The sequence below is a fragment of the Nothobranchius furzeri genome, chromosome 6 (genome assembly GCF_043380555.1).
Source record: "Nothobranchius furzeri strain GRZ-AD chromosome 6, NfurGRZ-RIMD1, whole genome shotgun sequence".
Taxonomy (NCBI): domain Eukaryota; kingdom Metazoa; phylum Chordata; class Actinopteri; order Cyprinodontiformes; family Nothobranchiidae; genus Nothobranchius; species Nothobranchius furzeri.
Window position 1 is genome coordinate 62,946,035 of NC_091746.1, and position 15,784 is coordinate 62,961,818.

At 41.7% G+C, this 15,784-nt stretch overlaps 1 protein-coding gene across 4 annotated transcripts in view; it reads right to left on the reverse strand.

Annotated features, from left to right (window-relative positions):
• Positions 1–15,784, reverse strand: part of sec31a (SEC31 homolog A, COPII coat complex component) — a 36,647-nt gene that overhangs the window by 17,667 nt on the left and 3,196 nt on the right. For all 4 annotated transcript variants that reach the window (XM_054744516.2, XM_015943086.3, XM_015943087.3 and 1 more), the window contains exons 5-14: positions 14,455–14,595; positions 14,237–14,379; positions 12,433–12,532; positions 12,201–12,362; positions 8,409–8,561; positions 8,108–8,323; positions 7,955–8,029; positions 7,829–7,870; positions 2,272–2,547; positions 925–1,036 (exon numbers count right to left, since the gene is read on the reverse strand). In XM_054744516.2, coding sequence (XP_054600491.2) covers positions 925–1,036; positions 2,272–2,547; positions 7,829–7,870; positions 7,955–8,029; positions 8,108–8,323; positions 8,409–8,561; positions 12,201–12,362; positions 12,433–12,532; positions 14,237–14,379; positions 14,455–14,595 — 1,420 coding nt within the window. The remainder of the gene's footprint in view (positions 1–924; positions 1,037–2,271; positions 2,548–7,828; positions 7,871–7,954; positions 8,030–8,107; positions 8,324–8,408; positions 8,562–12,200; positions 12,363–12,432; positions 12,533–14,236; positions 14,380–14,454; positions 14,596–15,784) is intronic.

Sequence of the window (15,784 nt, forward strand, 5' to 3'; positions counted from 1 at the left end):
GCTCCCAGGGGCAGATAAGAGTTGGTCTCTCTCCGAGAATAATTATGAATTTAACAATGATTACTGCCTGATGACATTTTCCCACATCTGCAAAGCTCACTGGAAGGACACAAACCGAGGACAATATTTTCCTGATATAGGGTTTATTACTCAAGTAAGGGTAAAAAAGTAGAAGGCTACTTGAGAACTGAGTATCATCTGAGCTAATATTTTAAAATGATGACATCAAACAGACAAAAAAAAAGAAATTATGGGCAAATATTGGTATTTTAAAGACTAAAGGGGAAAAATGTAAACAAATAAACAACATAATTACAAAATAACAAATTTTAGGCAAAATTTAGACACAAAGTGAGGACAATATTTTCCTGATATACAGGGTTTATTTAGTCTGAAAATATAACACGTTTAAAAAAATACCGCGATAATACCGAAAACCGTGATAATTTTGGTCACAAAAACCGTGAGGATAAATTTTCACAAAGTGACAACCCTGGTTATATTCAACCTTTAACATGATGGAAACGTGCTGACATGAACATTTATAAGGAAACTAAAACCACTAGGTCTGTATGCTACGATTGACTGGAGACTCTAAATTGATCCTACATGTTTGAGTGAGTGTGACTGGTTGTCCCTTTGTGTCCCCATGATGGACTGGAGACCTGTTCCGAGTGTCCCCCTGTACAGCCCCCCCCCCCCAGTGAGGTTTAAGTGGATTAGATAATGGATGGATGGAGATAAAAATCCTCCAAAAGATGATGATGACTGTGGATCTTCAACAACTACAAGCAGGGCCTGCTATTTTTTTTTTAATAAAACATTGGTCTGATCATGTATTACTGTATTTCCATATGTACTGTTCAACATTTACAAGTTTTTTATGATGATTAAGGATGGTTTCTTAATATGTGTTAATGTTACCCTGACTGATACTCAGGTTGACTCCTCCTGCAGGAGTTGGAACAGGAGGTGGGATCTCAGCTGGCGTCTGGATCGGACTAGTCTCCTCCAGCTCCACAGGGGGCGTCGTCTCCTGAAACACAAGAGGACCTGCGTGATCTCTGCTCCTTTCACCAAGTGATGCAGAACACAACCTAAGCAAAGACACCAGTGAAGTGTTTTCTGAAACGGATGGAGCAAAAATGCAAACAAAGATTCACGCTGCAGGTGGAAGGTACAGCAGGCTGGACGGAAAATGTCTACCTGAGAGAAACCTCCACCAAAACCATCCAGGACTTTTTTCACAGAGAAGATGTAAAACAGCAATTAGATTTAGTTTCTCTTCCTTAATGGCTACACAATTATCCTCTTTGAGTCAAAACAATTTATTTCACCACTTTTGTTATCGATTGAACTTGGAAAAGTCCTTCAGTAGTGCATGTTTAAACGACCAGAATTACTAAATGGGTTTATAAACATATGTAATCGTTAAAGCTAATATTTTTGCTTATATTTTTGATAACTCTGAAAGTTCAACTGGATCAAAATGGTTCAAACACAGATGAGGTTCTACAGTTACCTCTGATGCTGCCTCACTTACTGAGGAAGAAGAAATCGCATTAGAGAGGATGCTAATGATTTTGTTTCTAATAGAATTAATTTTACTTGTGAAATATCCCATAAAGTTGTTACTGCTGAGGGCTAAGGGAATAGATGGTTCAGAGCTATGATTCTGTGTAAGTTTGGCAACTGTACTGAAAAGAAATTTTGGATTATTCTTATTCTCCTCTTTATTTTATTCTCCTCAATTAGCGATGAAAAAAAAAGCATCAGTCATGCAACCTGCTGGGTTCCTTATATAGGAAACTTTGTTCTTATTGGCCTAATGAACTGACCTGTATTGGAAAATTTACTATGTGAAGAGCCTTGAGACGACTCTTGTCGTGCTTTGGCACTATATAAATAAACTAGAATTGAATAGAATTAAAACTTAACCTAATATCCTGTATATTTTGTGTGCTGTATGGATACTTTCTTTTTCATCTTCCTGATTTAATTATCACCAAAATGACATCTGAGCACAAACAACCGAGTTTTTATCCGACGGGCAGATTTTCCTCTCAGTGACTCTAAATGAGAAAACCAGAACAACTTGAACTAGGCGTTGGTGCTTGGATGAACCTACGGTGTAACCCCCCCCCCCCCCCCGTTCTTTTTAACACGTCATGTGAAATAATTAGAACCACGTGTGTGCGACCGCAGCAGAAACACAAAAGGCTGAACTATTGCTGAGGTTACCGTCTGAACATCAATATTAACCTTTCATACCTCGTTTAGAGGAATCTCGTCTCCATCCTGTTTCTCACCGACGTCCTCCTCAGTGAGACACAGGTCTATGTTTTCATCTAATTCGCTGTTAGCAGCACCATCAGGTTCAGCCGACTCCTCCGTCTCTGGGTCAGGAGTGCAATTTAAGTCCATCATGGCTGCCGGCTGGAGGTTTGCAGCAGCGATTAGGTCAAATGCCGTCTCTGGAGTGTCAGCAGGAGGCACCAGGCTGAGTTCTGGCAAAGGCTGCAAGGAGGTGGGAGGAGGCACGTCCAACTTGATAAAGAAGGAATTCAAAAAGTCAAGACTGGGATCAGAGTGGAGGTGGTGCACACAAGCTGGTGTCAGATAGGCAGCACTCTGCTGCTTAAAGTGGTACTTTACTCATATCTACAATACACCGTATTATTGTAAAGTGTTACCTTAGCCTCTATTAGTCGAGACATTTCTCTGCCGTTAGCTGAGCCTTTTACAAGACACGCCATGCCGGCAAATCAGAGCAATATTGCCACAATGGTGCCTTATAAATGCGCTGTGATAGTTCTGCCTCGCTTGGTAATAATATTGCAGTAATTGTCTGTCTCATAAATGGCGTTTGCGCCTTGGCGCAACAGAGGGAAGTGTCATGATTAGGGATGTGCCGTTCCGATATTGATATTGGATATCGGCCCAAAAAAACGGTATCAGATTATATCAGACAGCATCAAAAATCTCTGATATTAGCTGTACATGCTTTAAATTCCATTTCAGCAATTCTATTCAGCAGTGCCCAGATTAAGCATCAAAGTCCACGTGATCAGAACAGTGTGCGCTAGCAAAGTTGCAAGGAACAATGTCGGCCATGTGGCTGTATTTTTCGTTAAAGGGCAAGTCACCCCCAAATCAACTTATTTTTTCTGACAAACTATATAAATGTGTGTCTAATCGTGCTGCAGTCACGTGTAGGCAATGGTTTTGCACTTTAGTGCACTTTAGTTAAAATTTTAATTTTCTGCCTAAAACTGTCAGTGTTGTGCCGTTGTCAGGTAAAAACTCTGCACTGCAGTTGAATTTAAATCTGCCATTGCTATTGGCTAAGAGGTACCCTAGAACGTTAGCTGGTACCATATGATGTCACAATGTCATTGTGAGCCTCTGTGTGTGTGTATTTGTTAGCGGCTCCGCCCTCTCGGTCTGCTGGGCAACAGCATTTGTTGCATTTTTTAAACAGGAAGTGGGAGTTGAGTAAGAATCTGGTAGGGGGTGACTTGCTCTTTAAAGTCTGAAAAAGACAGTTTGGCTCAGTGCAGCACTTGTCATGCACAAGTTTCCCGTGGTGGAACAGAACCGGGGAAGTTTAATACGTCCAAACTCATCGTGTGTTTGAAGCAGGATCACAAAACATTACATGAGTGTGTGAAACTGAAACTTAAGACACTTAACTTGTAGTGGTCGATCAGTGAACAATGTGTTTTTTTCCTGATGTCCCTAACCTCAGCTGTTCACATTCATGCCACCAAAGGTTAATAAGAAAAATTGGTCCGTTTTTTTACTCACTATTGCTGGCTTTTGTTTTCTGTTTGAGTAATATCACTTGATAAAGCCTGTTATCCATTCCACACTATGAAATAAGTAAAAGTATGTTTGATTTGTGACGATATCATATCGGATAGATATCGGTCACTACTGAAAACTGCAATATTAGTATCGTATAAGAAGTGGAAAAAGTTGTATTGGGACATCCCTAGTCATGATCACGAGGTACTGCCAAGCTCCAGCTGACAACTATTGAAAACGAAAGTAAACACGGGCCATAAGTTTAGCTTTTGTTAACAGAACCAGCTGAGATGATAATCTGGAGCTTTGCAGAGCTCCAGGAGCTTTTCTCCGTTAGAGATGGAGGTCGGATCACCAGAGACTGCACAGGGAGTGTGGAGGACACACGCTTAGGAGTGGCTTGTTAAAAATATTTAATGAGTGTGGCTTCGATCGCAATAAAAAGCAAGTATGTCCAAGACAAACAGAAGTACAGAGACCACCCTCATATCCCCTTTTCACCACCATCGCAGAAGGTTTTGTCAAAAGAACATGATTGTGCATCATCAGTCTGACCACTTATAAACAACCTAAGGCTCAATGATGCCGCCACGGCGTTGCGACAAATTGACGGCATTGCTTTGTAAAAATGGCTCTGGACTCTAAACCCACAGCCTTTGCCGTTGTGAGCCAAGATGGGTAAGTCCGTGAATGTTACAGTGTGACTGGGATGGGATTTTCAGAGCCGAGCGTTTTTCCTGTCTGTTTTCCACCAGAAGCTAATGCAGAAAAAAGGTGTAGGAGACTATTTTCATGTTCATCCTGCATGAAAAACTCAGACTGACTGATTTATAATCAGAAATAATAATGAATGCTTTTTCAGTGAAATGCCAATATAAGGGAGCTGAAAAGTCAGCGTGTGACAAACACGTTACTTTCTGTCATGATTCACTTAAGAGAAAAAATTCAGCTACATTTCTAATTCTGAAAGCAGCTTCAAAAAACTAAAACTCAAATAAATATGACTATTAGTTCCAGTGGCAGAGGAGATTTTTTATTTTTAGTGACTGGAGGAAAATGTTCAGCGTCTTCAAAAGAGGAAGCAGAAAGAAAATTCACTCGCAGCACTTTTCTTATTGCAAAACCTGAGAAAGGCTTTCACTTTGTACCCTTCTCACAATAAAAGATGCATTAATTACAGCCAACAGCTTTGCTCTGCAATAAACAACATCACTGGAACAGAAAGAAGCCATAAATGGAGGGAATGGTGGTACGGCTGTGTGGGAAGTGTGAAAGATAAGAGTGTACTCTTTCAAAATACCCAATGCGGCAGGTTTTCAAATGTTTTTAAGCGCAGATGCCAAATAACCCAGTTGGACTGGTGATTTCCTTAAATCTGCTGGGGAGGGGTGGGAAGTTGTCTGTTGTGAGGTCATCTTTAATCCCATGAAGTGCTTTTAGCTTCAATCTCTGTATAAAACGTGCTTCATAAATAAAGCTTTGATATATTAATTGACTAAATCATTTGCTATTTTGTTCATGGGGCTGCCTCGTAGCAAGAAGGTTGTCGGTTAGAATCCTGGCTGCAGACTCTCTACACAGAGTTAGCGAGTGGGGGTTTTCTCCGACTTTCTTCTACAGACCAAAATTCATGCATGTGAGATTAACTGGAGCATCTAAACTGTTCTAAGATGTGAGTGAGTGTGTCTCTGTGCAAGTAAGTACATTTTATTTCTATAGCACTCATCACAGACATAGAATCACAAAGTCCTTCACATGGATCAAAACTAAATAAAACAGTCATAAAATCAAAATGCGCTCAAAACAGAAATAGATTAACATCAGAAAAAATAAAGTCAGAAAATTATAAATTTTCATAAACAGATGAAAGATTAAAAAATTGAGTTAAAATAAGAAAATAAAAGGTTTGGTTAAAAGCAGCTTTAAATAAAAGGGTCTTTAGCTGTGTTTTAAAAGTGTCCAGACTGTCAATGCTGCGTAAGGATAAAGGAAGATCATTCCAGAGTCAGGGTGCAACAGTCTGGACGGAGTGATCACCTCGACTTTTGTGTCTGGTCTTTGGAACTTCAAGAAGGTTCTGGTGTGTGGACCTGAAGGCTCAGGTTGGAGCAGAAAGCTTTAATAGTTCAGTAATATAGGGAGGAGCTTGACCATGTAGAGCATTGAAAGTTATAGTCAGGATTCTAAAATGAACTCTAAAGTTAACGGGTAACCAGTGCAGATATGTCAGAATAGGAGTGATGAGTGTTCTTCTGTTTGTTCCAGTTAGGAGCCTCGCTGCAGAGTTCTGGACCAACTGAAGGCGGTCAAGGGCTTTTTTGTTAAAACATGTGAAGAGTGTGTTACAGTAATCTAGATGCGAGGAGATGAAGGCATGGAGAACCATTTCAAGTTCATGTTTTGACACCAACATTTGCAGTTTGGAGATAAGTCTTAAATGATAAAAACAGTTTGGGACCAACGTTTCTGAGTGTCCTTAAAGAGACACTGATTGGTCAAAAATAACACCCAAATTCCTTAAGTTTGTCTTGACGACAGAAGATAAATGACCAAGTTTTAAACTAATCAGGTGAACCATGCTCTCAGGGGCAATGATCAGACATTCAGTCTTTTCAGAGTTTAACTGGAGGAAGTTATCTTCTAGCCAGCTGGTGATAGCTGATAAGACACTAGTAATTCAGACAGTTTACAGAACTCAGAGTCCTTAAAGGAGCAGTACAGCTGAATATCATCTGCATATAGGTGATAAGAGACATTATGAAAAGAATCAAGTATCTGTCCAAGAGGGTGTATGTACAGCAGAAACAACAGAGGACCCAAAACAGAGCCTTGGTGTGTCCCTGTGGTGGAGCGGAGACCTGTCCAGGGTGTCCCCCACCTCTTGTCCAATAACTGCTGGAGTTAGACACCAGCTCCTGGTGAGCCTACTGGCATAAATGCGGTTTAGTGAGTGAGCGAGTGATGCTTGTGTTTCTTTATTGAGTCGGATCAGCATACAGCTAGGGCTGGGCGATACGGCCTAAAATTATTATTTTTTATTTGATTTATGATTTTTTCCCAATTCTCTCTCCCCCTCAATTATTAAGAATAGCAATAAGTATAAACTGAAGGCACCTTAATGCCAGTTTTATTTTTTATTTAATCACAAGCAAGACAAATGTAACCCTCATTTCTGAGATGCATGATGAATAAACGAACACCCTCTTGGAATAAAAGTGCCACGCTCCACATCTGTCGCCGCAAACCCAAACTAGTTCCAAACAACGGATGATTTCATTCCTTTGTTAGGAACAAACTTCCCACTCTCACCGGTGGCCATGGAGTCGCCTGCTGTAGTGGTTTCGTGTGCGTGCGGTGACGTTGTTGTCGCGGTTATGTGAAACTAACGCTACGGAAGCTCCAGGGGGCCAAAAACTCGCTATTACATAAAAATTCGATTTACTTTTTTTTTAAGTCGCCCGCAACAAAAAATTCCAATTAACTGATAAAGTATGAATGGATTATAGAATGTTTGGCAATCCGCCTTATCAATATTATTTTTATCTTAATTTGTTTAACTTATTATTGTTCATCATTATTACGTATGTATTTACTTATTTATTAGTTTAAGTTTCCTGTATTGTTGTTGTCTGTATGCGTGTGTTAAAAAAAAGAAAAGAAAAATAATAAAAAGAAACTGTTACAAAAAAAATTCCAAATAATTCAATCGATTTATTGCCCAGGTCTAATACAGCAGTCATAAAACAACATCATGTCACCTGATTATAGCTTATTTAGGTTAAGTTCTGACAACTTTGCCACTTACTCATTAGCCAAACTTTAAAATGACAAGAATAAGAATAAGGATAAGAATAATAAGAAGAAAAAGAAAAAGAAAAAGAAGAAGAAGAAGAAAAAGAAAAAGAAGAAGAAAAAGAAGAAGAAGAAAAAGAAGAAGAAAAAGAAGAAGAAGAAGAAGAAAAAGAAAAAGAAGAACAAGAAGAAGAAGAAGAAATCTCTAAGATTAAAGGCTCTGATTTACCTTGGGAGGATCTTCAGACGTTTTCTCTAAAGCCTCTGAAATCTGGAAACAAATAAATAAAAGTATCAAAAGATGTCTTTCAGACATTTTATGAAAGATCTCAACAAATGAAGATTGAGCAGCCACCTTTAAGGCTAGTTCCTCTTTGCTGTAACCCAGAAGTTCCAGGTATTTGCTGCGGACATCACTCTCAAAATTAGCCTGAGAAACACAAAAAAGCTTCAACTACAAACTCAGTTTTAAGCTTCAGCCAGCACAGTCCCACACCGACATGTGTACCTTCAGGAAGGCCCAAACTGTTTTGTCAAACTCGCTCTCGGCTGTATCGATCTTCTCCTGGCAGAAGTCCACAAATCTGCCCGAGCCGAGAGTGGCCTGCAGCTGATCGGAGCGCTTCAGAAACTCTGTTTCTGTAACAACCTGACTGATGTGGACAAGATGTGACGTGGGCTGCTGGGGCTTCGGGTTCTCCAGGGACACCAGCTTCCCACCAAACTACAAAGAAACAAAACTAAACATCATTAAACACGTCAGGTGTCTTTTCTCCTGTGAGAAAGCAAAAAAAAAAAGCCCAACTCACAGCAAATGAAGCTCCGACAGGTCTTCGAATCCACTTGGGGGGCTTCTTCAGGGGGTTGACTGTCGCTGGGGGGGCAGCAGTCTGAGGTAGCTGCAGCGGGGGTAAGGTTTGTCCCGTCCCAAAAGGATCCATGTTCCCAAACGAGTTACTGATCTGAAACGGGAATGCCCACATTCCAGTTAGACACAAATGAAGACGCTATAAAGCACAGAGCTGCTCTCTTTGGGAAACGTTATCCTGCTCATGACTGATATGATTACTGAGAATTGTTCAACGAGTCTGGAAACACTACATTTGTCTTCTCTTTAATCAGAAATGGGCCAAGAATGCAGCAGTATTACTCACCAAATAAAAAAATTCAACTGTCGCATTAAGGAAACATGAACAGACAGCGCTGCTATTGACCCTTTGCACGTGACATCACGCCACTCATGTGACCGCCCCCTTCGCCATGATGGACAGCAAAAAGACCGTTTACACCCGAAGAAACTCCAGTGAAGCTAGTCAAAACAAGCCAGTTTGTAGCCTTTTAAGGCTTTTGTTTAGTTGATTTGACAGTAAAATGGTTTTAGCTTGCTGCGTGGTTGGCTGCACTAACAGACAAGGATGTAAACTCAACTCGTTTTTTCTTTTTAATAACTTTGATGGAGACTGAGGACGGAGATGAAATGCAGCGATCAATCAAGCAGACTAGCAGCCCTCAGATTAGCAACGAACATATTTTTACCGGGTAAGATTAGCATTCATTTATTTCATGAGGAAGGCAGGGACAGGGATAAATGTGATGTGTTTATACTAGTTATTGATAATCCTGATGGATGGGTATTTCACTCCGTCCACTGTCGTGTAAAGCGAGATAATTATTAACAATATTAAAGCTTTGATGTATGATTACGTGTGTTAAAATTACGTTATTTATTTATATGAGCATTGCCATTCAGAGATCTTCTCATTCCGGTGTGAGAGCAGCAGCTGAACCCGGTAACACCACCAGCAACAGAAGCTGGTAGGGATCCGGACTATTTAACAATCAGCTTTGGTGTAAAGTGAAACGCTGTTTATAACATAAAGTTATAAATCCAGCGGGGTGAATTTAGGCAAAGTCAGCAACATGTTTACATCGGTGAACAGCTGCAGAGAGAACGTAAGCTAACGTTGGTAAGCTAGTTAACATACCGCTCTCTATGAGCCCCGGCTAGATGCGCTACTTCTTCTGATAACTGAACTGGGCATGAACTAGTTAAAGGAATGCTGGAGGAGTTTTGTTTTTGTTTTGATCGCAAAAACAATTTCAGACTGTACTTTTCTCTTTGTTTAGTACTCGTGTCGCTCACTGTTTACATGCTTTTGCCGTCCAGCATGGTGGACCCACGTGATTAGGTGACGTTGGTGCAAAGGGTCAATAGAAGCAGAGAAGAGCTGCTACTGAAGCCTGGAAGACTAAGCAGGGCGAAAGAAAGAAAGAAAGAAAGAAAGAAAGAAAGAAAGAAAGAAAGAAAGAAAGAAAGAAAGAAAGAAAGAAAGAAAGAAAGAAAGAAAGAAAGAAAGAAAGAAAGAAAGAAAGAAAGAAAGAAAGAAAGAAAGAAAGAAAGAAAGAAAGAAAATCGTTCATAAAGTGCCTCTCAAGATAAAAATCACGAAGCGCTTCACAAAAACAAACAAAAAATTTTTAAGTATTAAAAAAGATTTAAAAAAACGTTTAAAATGAGAATAAAATAAAATTTGTGAATTAAAACAATGTACGGAAATGGAAAGAGAAAATGAATAAAAAAGATGGAAATCAGCGGATCCCCGGAAAGGCAGAATAAGAACAGAATAAGGAGAGGGGGTTGACGATGGTTGCCCTGCGATGGACTGGCTCTCTGTCCAGGGTGTACCCCGCCTGATTGCCTGTTGACCGCTGGAGATAGGTGCCAGCCCCCCCCCCCCCCCCCCCCCCCCCCCCCCCGCACATGGACAAGCGGGTTCAGAAAATGGATGGATGGGTGACGATGGTCACACAAAAGCCAGATTGTTTGCATCAGATTCAAAGCTTTATGATCATTCGCAGTAAGGAAATGCATTTCTGGATTTCACCGGATGCCAGAAGTATAAATTTAGATAAACAGATATTAATTAGCATTAGTGATGCACCGATATGAAATTTTTGGGCCAATACCGATACTAATATCACTGTTATGGTCGATAACTGATATTTGACGATACTGAAATACTGACATTAATGCTTCTAAAATCAGCAGATTTAGTATAGAATGAAAATGATTAAAGCTGAATTTACATTATTTTGTACACACAACACACACATTTACGGTTCTGACATGATCACTGTCACATGACTAAACAATTACACATCACACCCCCCTCACTCTCTGAAACAGGCAAACAAACGGAGACAAGATGGAAAAAATATCAGTTGTTAATATCGGCCCGGCTTTATTTATCGGACCGATACAGATATGTTAAGAAATGACTAACATCGTCCGATACCAATATTGATGCTGATATATTGTCCATCCCAAATTAGCATTCCTGCATCCCACCCATGGGATAAAACACATAGCGTTCATGGAACGTGGAGTTTTAGGGGTTAAAAATAAGATAATAGGATAAAAGAAGCAGGTAAAAACACAATGAAAAATCAAAATATAAACTTTAAAATTATGTAAACAATGCCGAGTATCATTGATTTAAATAGTTGTGCAAATAATGTGCTGTTGCCTGGAATGAGCAGGCAATTGTCCAGTCAGTGGTTATAAATAAATTATATAGATTGTATGAAAATATTTCCAATCTCAGACAGCAGCAGGTTAAAGAAAAGTTAACAGGTTAGTATTCAAACAGCAAAGTTGAAATAAAGTGCCCTTAAGGGGCTTAATCACCGTGGTGACGAGCACGGTCTTGAGTGAGAACGCGGTAGAACGCCTTCTCCAGGTCAGGCACGAGGTCCTGCCCCAAGTGGAGGAGTTTAAGTATCTCGGGGTCTTGTTCACGAGTGAGGGAAAACTGGAGCGTGAGATCGATAGGCGGAATGGTGCTGCATCTGCAGTGATGCGGGCGTTGTACCGGTCTGTCGTGGTGAAGAGAGAGCTGAGTCAGAAGGCGAAGCTCTCGATTTATCGGTCGATCTACGTTCCTACCCTCACCTATGGCCACGAGCTTTGGGTAGTGACCGAAAGAACGAGATCACTGATACAAGCGACCCAAATGAGTTTTCTCCGCAGGGTGTCTGGGCTCTCCCTTACAAATAGGGTGAGAAGCTTGGTCATTCGGGAGGGGCTTGGAGTAGACCCGCTGCTCCTCCATGTTCAGAGGAGCCAGTTGAGGCTGCTCGGACATCTAGTTAAGACGCCTCCTGGACACCTCTCTGGTGAGGTTTTCTGGGCACTTCCAACTGGGAGGAGACCCAAGGGGAGCCCCAGGACACGCTGGAGGGACTATGTCTCTCAGCTGGCCAGGGAACACCTTGGGATTCCCCCGGAGGAGGCCCAAGTAGCTGGGAAGAGGGAAGTCTGGGCCTCTCTGCTTAGGCTGCTGCCCCTGCGACCCGACTCTGGATAAGAGGAGGAAAATGAATAGAGGTATGGAAAACTATCCCTGGATGCTGCACTTCAGACATGTGACACACACTGCTATTTGTAGGGACACTTTGATCACAGGACTATAGTGACGAAACAGGAAGTGTGAATCGTATGAAAAAAAAAAAGTTTCATCAGATAAATGAAAAACTTGGAGTACAGAAGAAAATCTCTTCAAAGCAAACGCTGGCTTCCGCCTCTGAGGTTTCCATCTCACCTGGTCGGCCTGTCTCTGGTTCTGCGCCTGGCTGCTTCCTCCCATAATGGAGTAGATGTCGATGTGTCCGTCGAAGCCCGCGGCCGACAACACGGCGGGGTTTCTGGGGCACCACTGGATGTCGAAGCACCACTGACTGCTGGTGGGCAGCTCATACAGCACCTGAAGGTTCAAATGATTATTTATGGGGAAACATACGCAGGCTTTACTGAGCTGTGTGCAAAAGCATTACCTCGGCTGTGTTTGGATTCCAGCACAGAATCCTGCTGTCCTTCCCACAACTCAGGAGCAGCTCAGGATCAGCCAGGCTCCAGGCGATGGCCAGGATACCTCTGGATGTGAAAGCAACATCGTTTTTAACAACCGTGATATGCAAACGTCTAGCCTCCGATTGGCTAACAGCAACGCGACTCTTCTGCCACCTTCGTTCGCTCTTCTTTCTCAAGTCAAAACACAACGTTGATGTTTTATCTCCACAAATGACACAAGCCTGAGTGTGGTCTTTCACTCTGAGGAGTTGCTAATGCCAAAGGTAAGTACTCTGCTCTCTCCACACAGCGCTGACAACCATCAACTGTCTTCTTCAGTCATGAGCCAAGAGGGGAAAGTCCATGAATGCAAATTTCACAATGTGATGTAGATCTGTGTGGCTTTTTCTGACCTGATCGTTGCCGTTTTCTCTCTGCGGCTAATGCAGGAAAAGGCTAGTTCCACATTCTGCATGTATGCGAAACTCAAGTGTATTTTAAATAGAACAAGTCTTCTGCTGTGATCTGATGTGACCTCTGGATGCACTAGAAGAACTTGGCTTGTAAACAGAAATGCCGACTGTACAGCGCGACGCTGTAGTTTTTTTAGCTGTAGTCAAAAATGGCGACCGCGCAAACGTCTTTCTTTAGAAGAAAGGCTTTTAGTGCCTCTACTTGTTGGGCAGAAGTAGCTCAACAGGTTGAGCGGGTTGTTCAATAATCGGACGGTTGCAGGTTCGATGCTGGCTCCGGCCAGAGAATTCTGCTGTTGTGTCCTTGGGCAAGACACTTAACCCACCTTGCCTGCTGGTGGTGGTCGGAGGGCCTGGTGGCACCTGTGCTCGGCAACCTCACCTCTGTCAGTGCGCCCCAGGGCATCACCATCACCATCAGTGTAAGAATGTGTGTGTGAATGGATGAATGATACACTTTAGTGTAAAGCGCGTTGGAGTCCTAACTCTGAGAGGCGCTAAACAAGTGTGGGTCTTGTTATATATAACAAGAACAGGACAAACTGAATTCCTGAAGGTCATTTTCAGCAGAATATCTGTTCAGTCTGTGACTTTTGAGCAGTTTTAAACAGACCCAAGCAGCCATATCCGTATTGATTTAAAAGAAGTTTGTCTGAAAAGTTTGGAGAGAGTAACAGAGTTGAAAGAATAAGTTACATCAGATTTGCTGCACAGCACAAAGCTTATTGCTGTGTTTTTAAGTTCCTTACACAGGGTATCTGCAGGTTTAAGGGAGCCAAATTTAAGACTTTTTAAGACCATTTTTAAGGCCACTTTGACCAAATTTAAGCTATTTTTCAAATTAAATTTACCGGGTAAGCTATAATTTCCAGCTATTGCCTGGAACCGGTGCTAACCATGTCACGAACGTGGGATTAGCCATCCAGTTACCATTAAACTTGCACTTCCCCATGGCGCAAGCTCCCACTAGCTTAACCAGCTAATGTGCTCATCTAAAAATAGCCCCCTTTCACAACCAACTGAATGTGTACGGTTCCGCTTTTGCCAACATCATACACAAAAAATGCTGAAAACTAACTAGAAATTCACGAAAATTTTATAGAAATAAAAAAATCTTGTTTATTAGGTCTTTGGTAATTTAAGACCTTTGGAAACTGTATTTAAGGATGATTTGTCATATTTAAGGATTTGGAAACGTTAATTTAAGACTTTTTAAGGACCCGCAGATACCCTGTTACAGATAAAACAGCAGGTTTATTATTTAGGTATTAAAAACAAAAGAGAATGTAACACCGTGTTTATCAGATGTGCTTACCGCGTGTGATGCTCTAAAATCTTCAGTGGAGACGTAGCAAAACGCAGGTCCCACATCTGGATGACAGGCATCCGGTCGTCCTCTGAGGACAAAACCAGCTGAGTGGCCACTTCTGGGTTCCAGGCCAGCCCGGAGCAATGCATCTAAACAAAAAAATTCAACATTAGACCGGCACGGGGCAAAGTGTAAGTTATGCTCACGCCTGACTGCTGACTCACTCGGTTGCTGTGGTCGCTGACTTTGATGATGAGGTCGTTCTTGCGCAGGTCCCACACCGAAGCTCGGCCGCTCGGGCTGGCGGAGGCTAAGATGTGTTGGACCTGTCTGTTCCACGACATGCAGCTGATGTCCTCCTGGGGCTTGAACACAAAAATACAAACATTCAGAGGGATTATATATAAATTTAATACGTGACTGTAAAATACTGACTCAGAAGCCCCCTTCAGACAGGCCATGAAAAACGGAAATGTTCCGGACTCTGTCCGTAAGACCTTTGTGTCTGAATACAAACATCCGGATAACGTTTTCCGTAATTAAACCGGACGAAGCCCCTACTTGTTACGGACAAGGTGGCTGCTTCAGACTGGTGAGGTTGAGTTCCGGACAGGGAGGAGAGGGAGGAGGAGGAGGGGACCGGGGGACGCTGTGCGCACCTAGATAGCCCGCTGCTGTAGCATGCGGCAAACCATGGCAGCTCGTATCCTACGGTACCGTCTCCTAGACGCAAGTGGTGCTCGCTGCAGAACCACAAAGGTGGAGCTGCACCAGAGTCAGCCCCGCCCATTCCAGAATCAGCCCCGCCCATTCCATCAGAGTCAGTCCAATTCCTTCCAGTTGTCAGACTTGATAGCATTCTGGAACCAAAGAGGGTGTTATAGCTAAAAAATGCAAGATTGAGGACGGAGTTGAGAAGTTAATTTAACAGTTTTTGTAAAGGTTCCATATAATTAAAAATCTAACTTTTGGATTTTTTTTACCATGTTATATTGTCATTTCCTCATAAGAAACACGCCAAAGCCATTTTTGGCCTCATTCATTCATTTTCCTCCCATCTCAGCTTCAATTTAGTCTCCTCCCCCGAAGCGGGTCTGGTCTTGGTTCTCAAATCTGGATATTCTGTGAATTTTCTGACAAATTATTTCTGAAATGACTTCTACTGAGACACCGCCAGAAAAATCATACATCCCATCTACAAAGACATACTGGATAGCACAATTACATGTAACGCCAGCTACTTTCCATCAGATGTGGTGGTGTAGTGGTTATGGAGTCAGGTTAACATGCAGTTTTGCGCAGGTTCGCCTCCCAGTAGCGGATGAATTAGGTGGTTTACAACCCATTTTCTTCATTTCTAGCTACACTTGCCAGTACTATGTTTACAACAATTTACTGGTATACCATTTAACATATAATGACTAATGTGTTTATTTATTTATTTATTCGTTTATTTAGCCAGTATGAGTCCATTTGTGAGCGGAGTTTCAACTAAAATGCTGTTTAGGAACGACCAAATTCAAATAACTTGTAGAGACATAAATATTTTGCTGA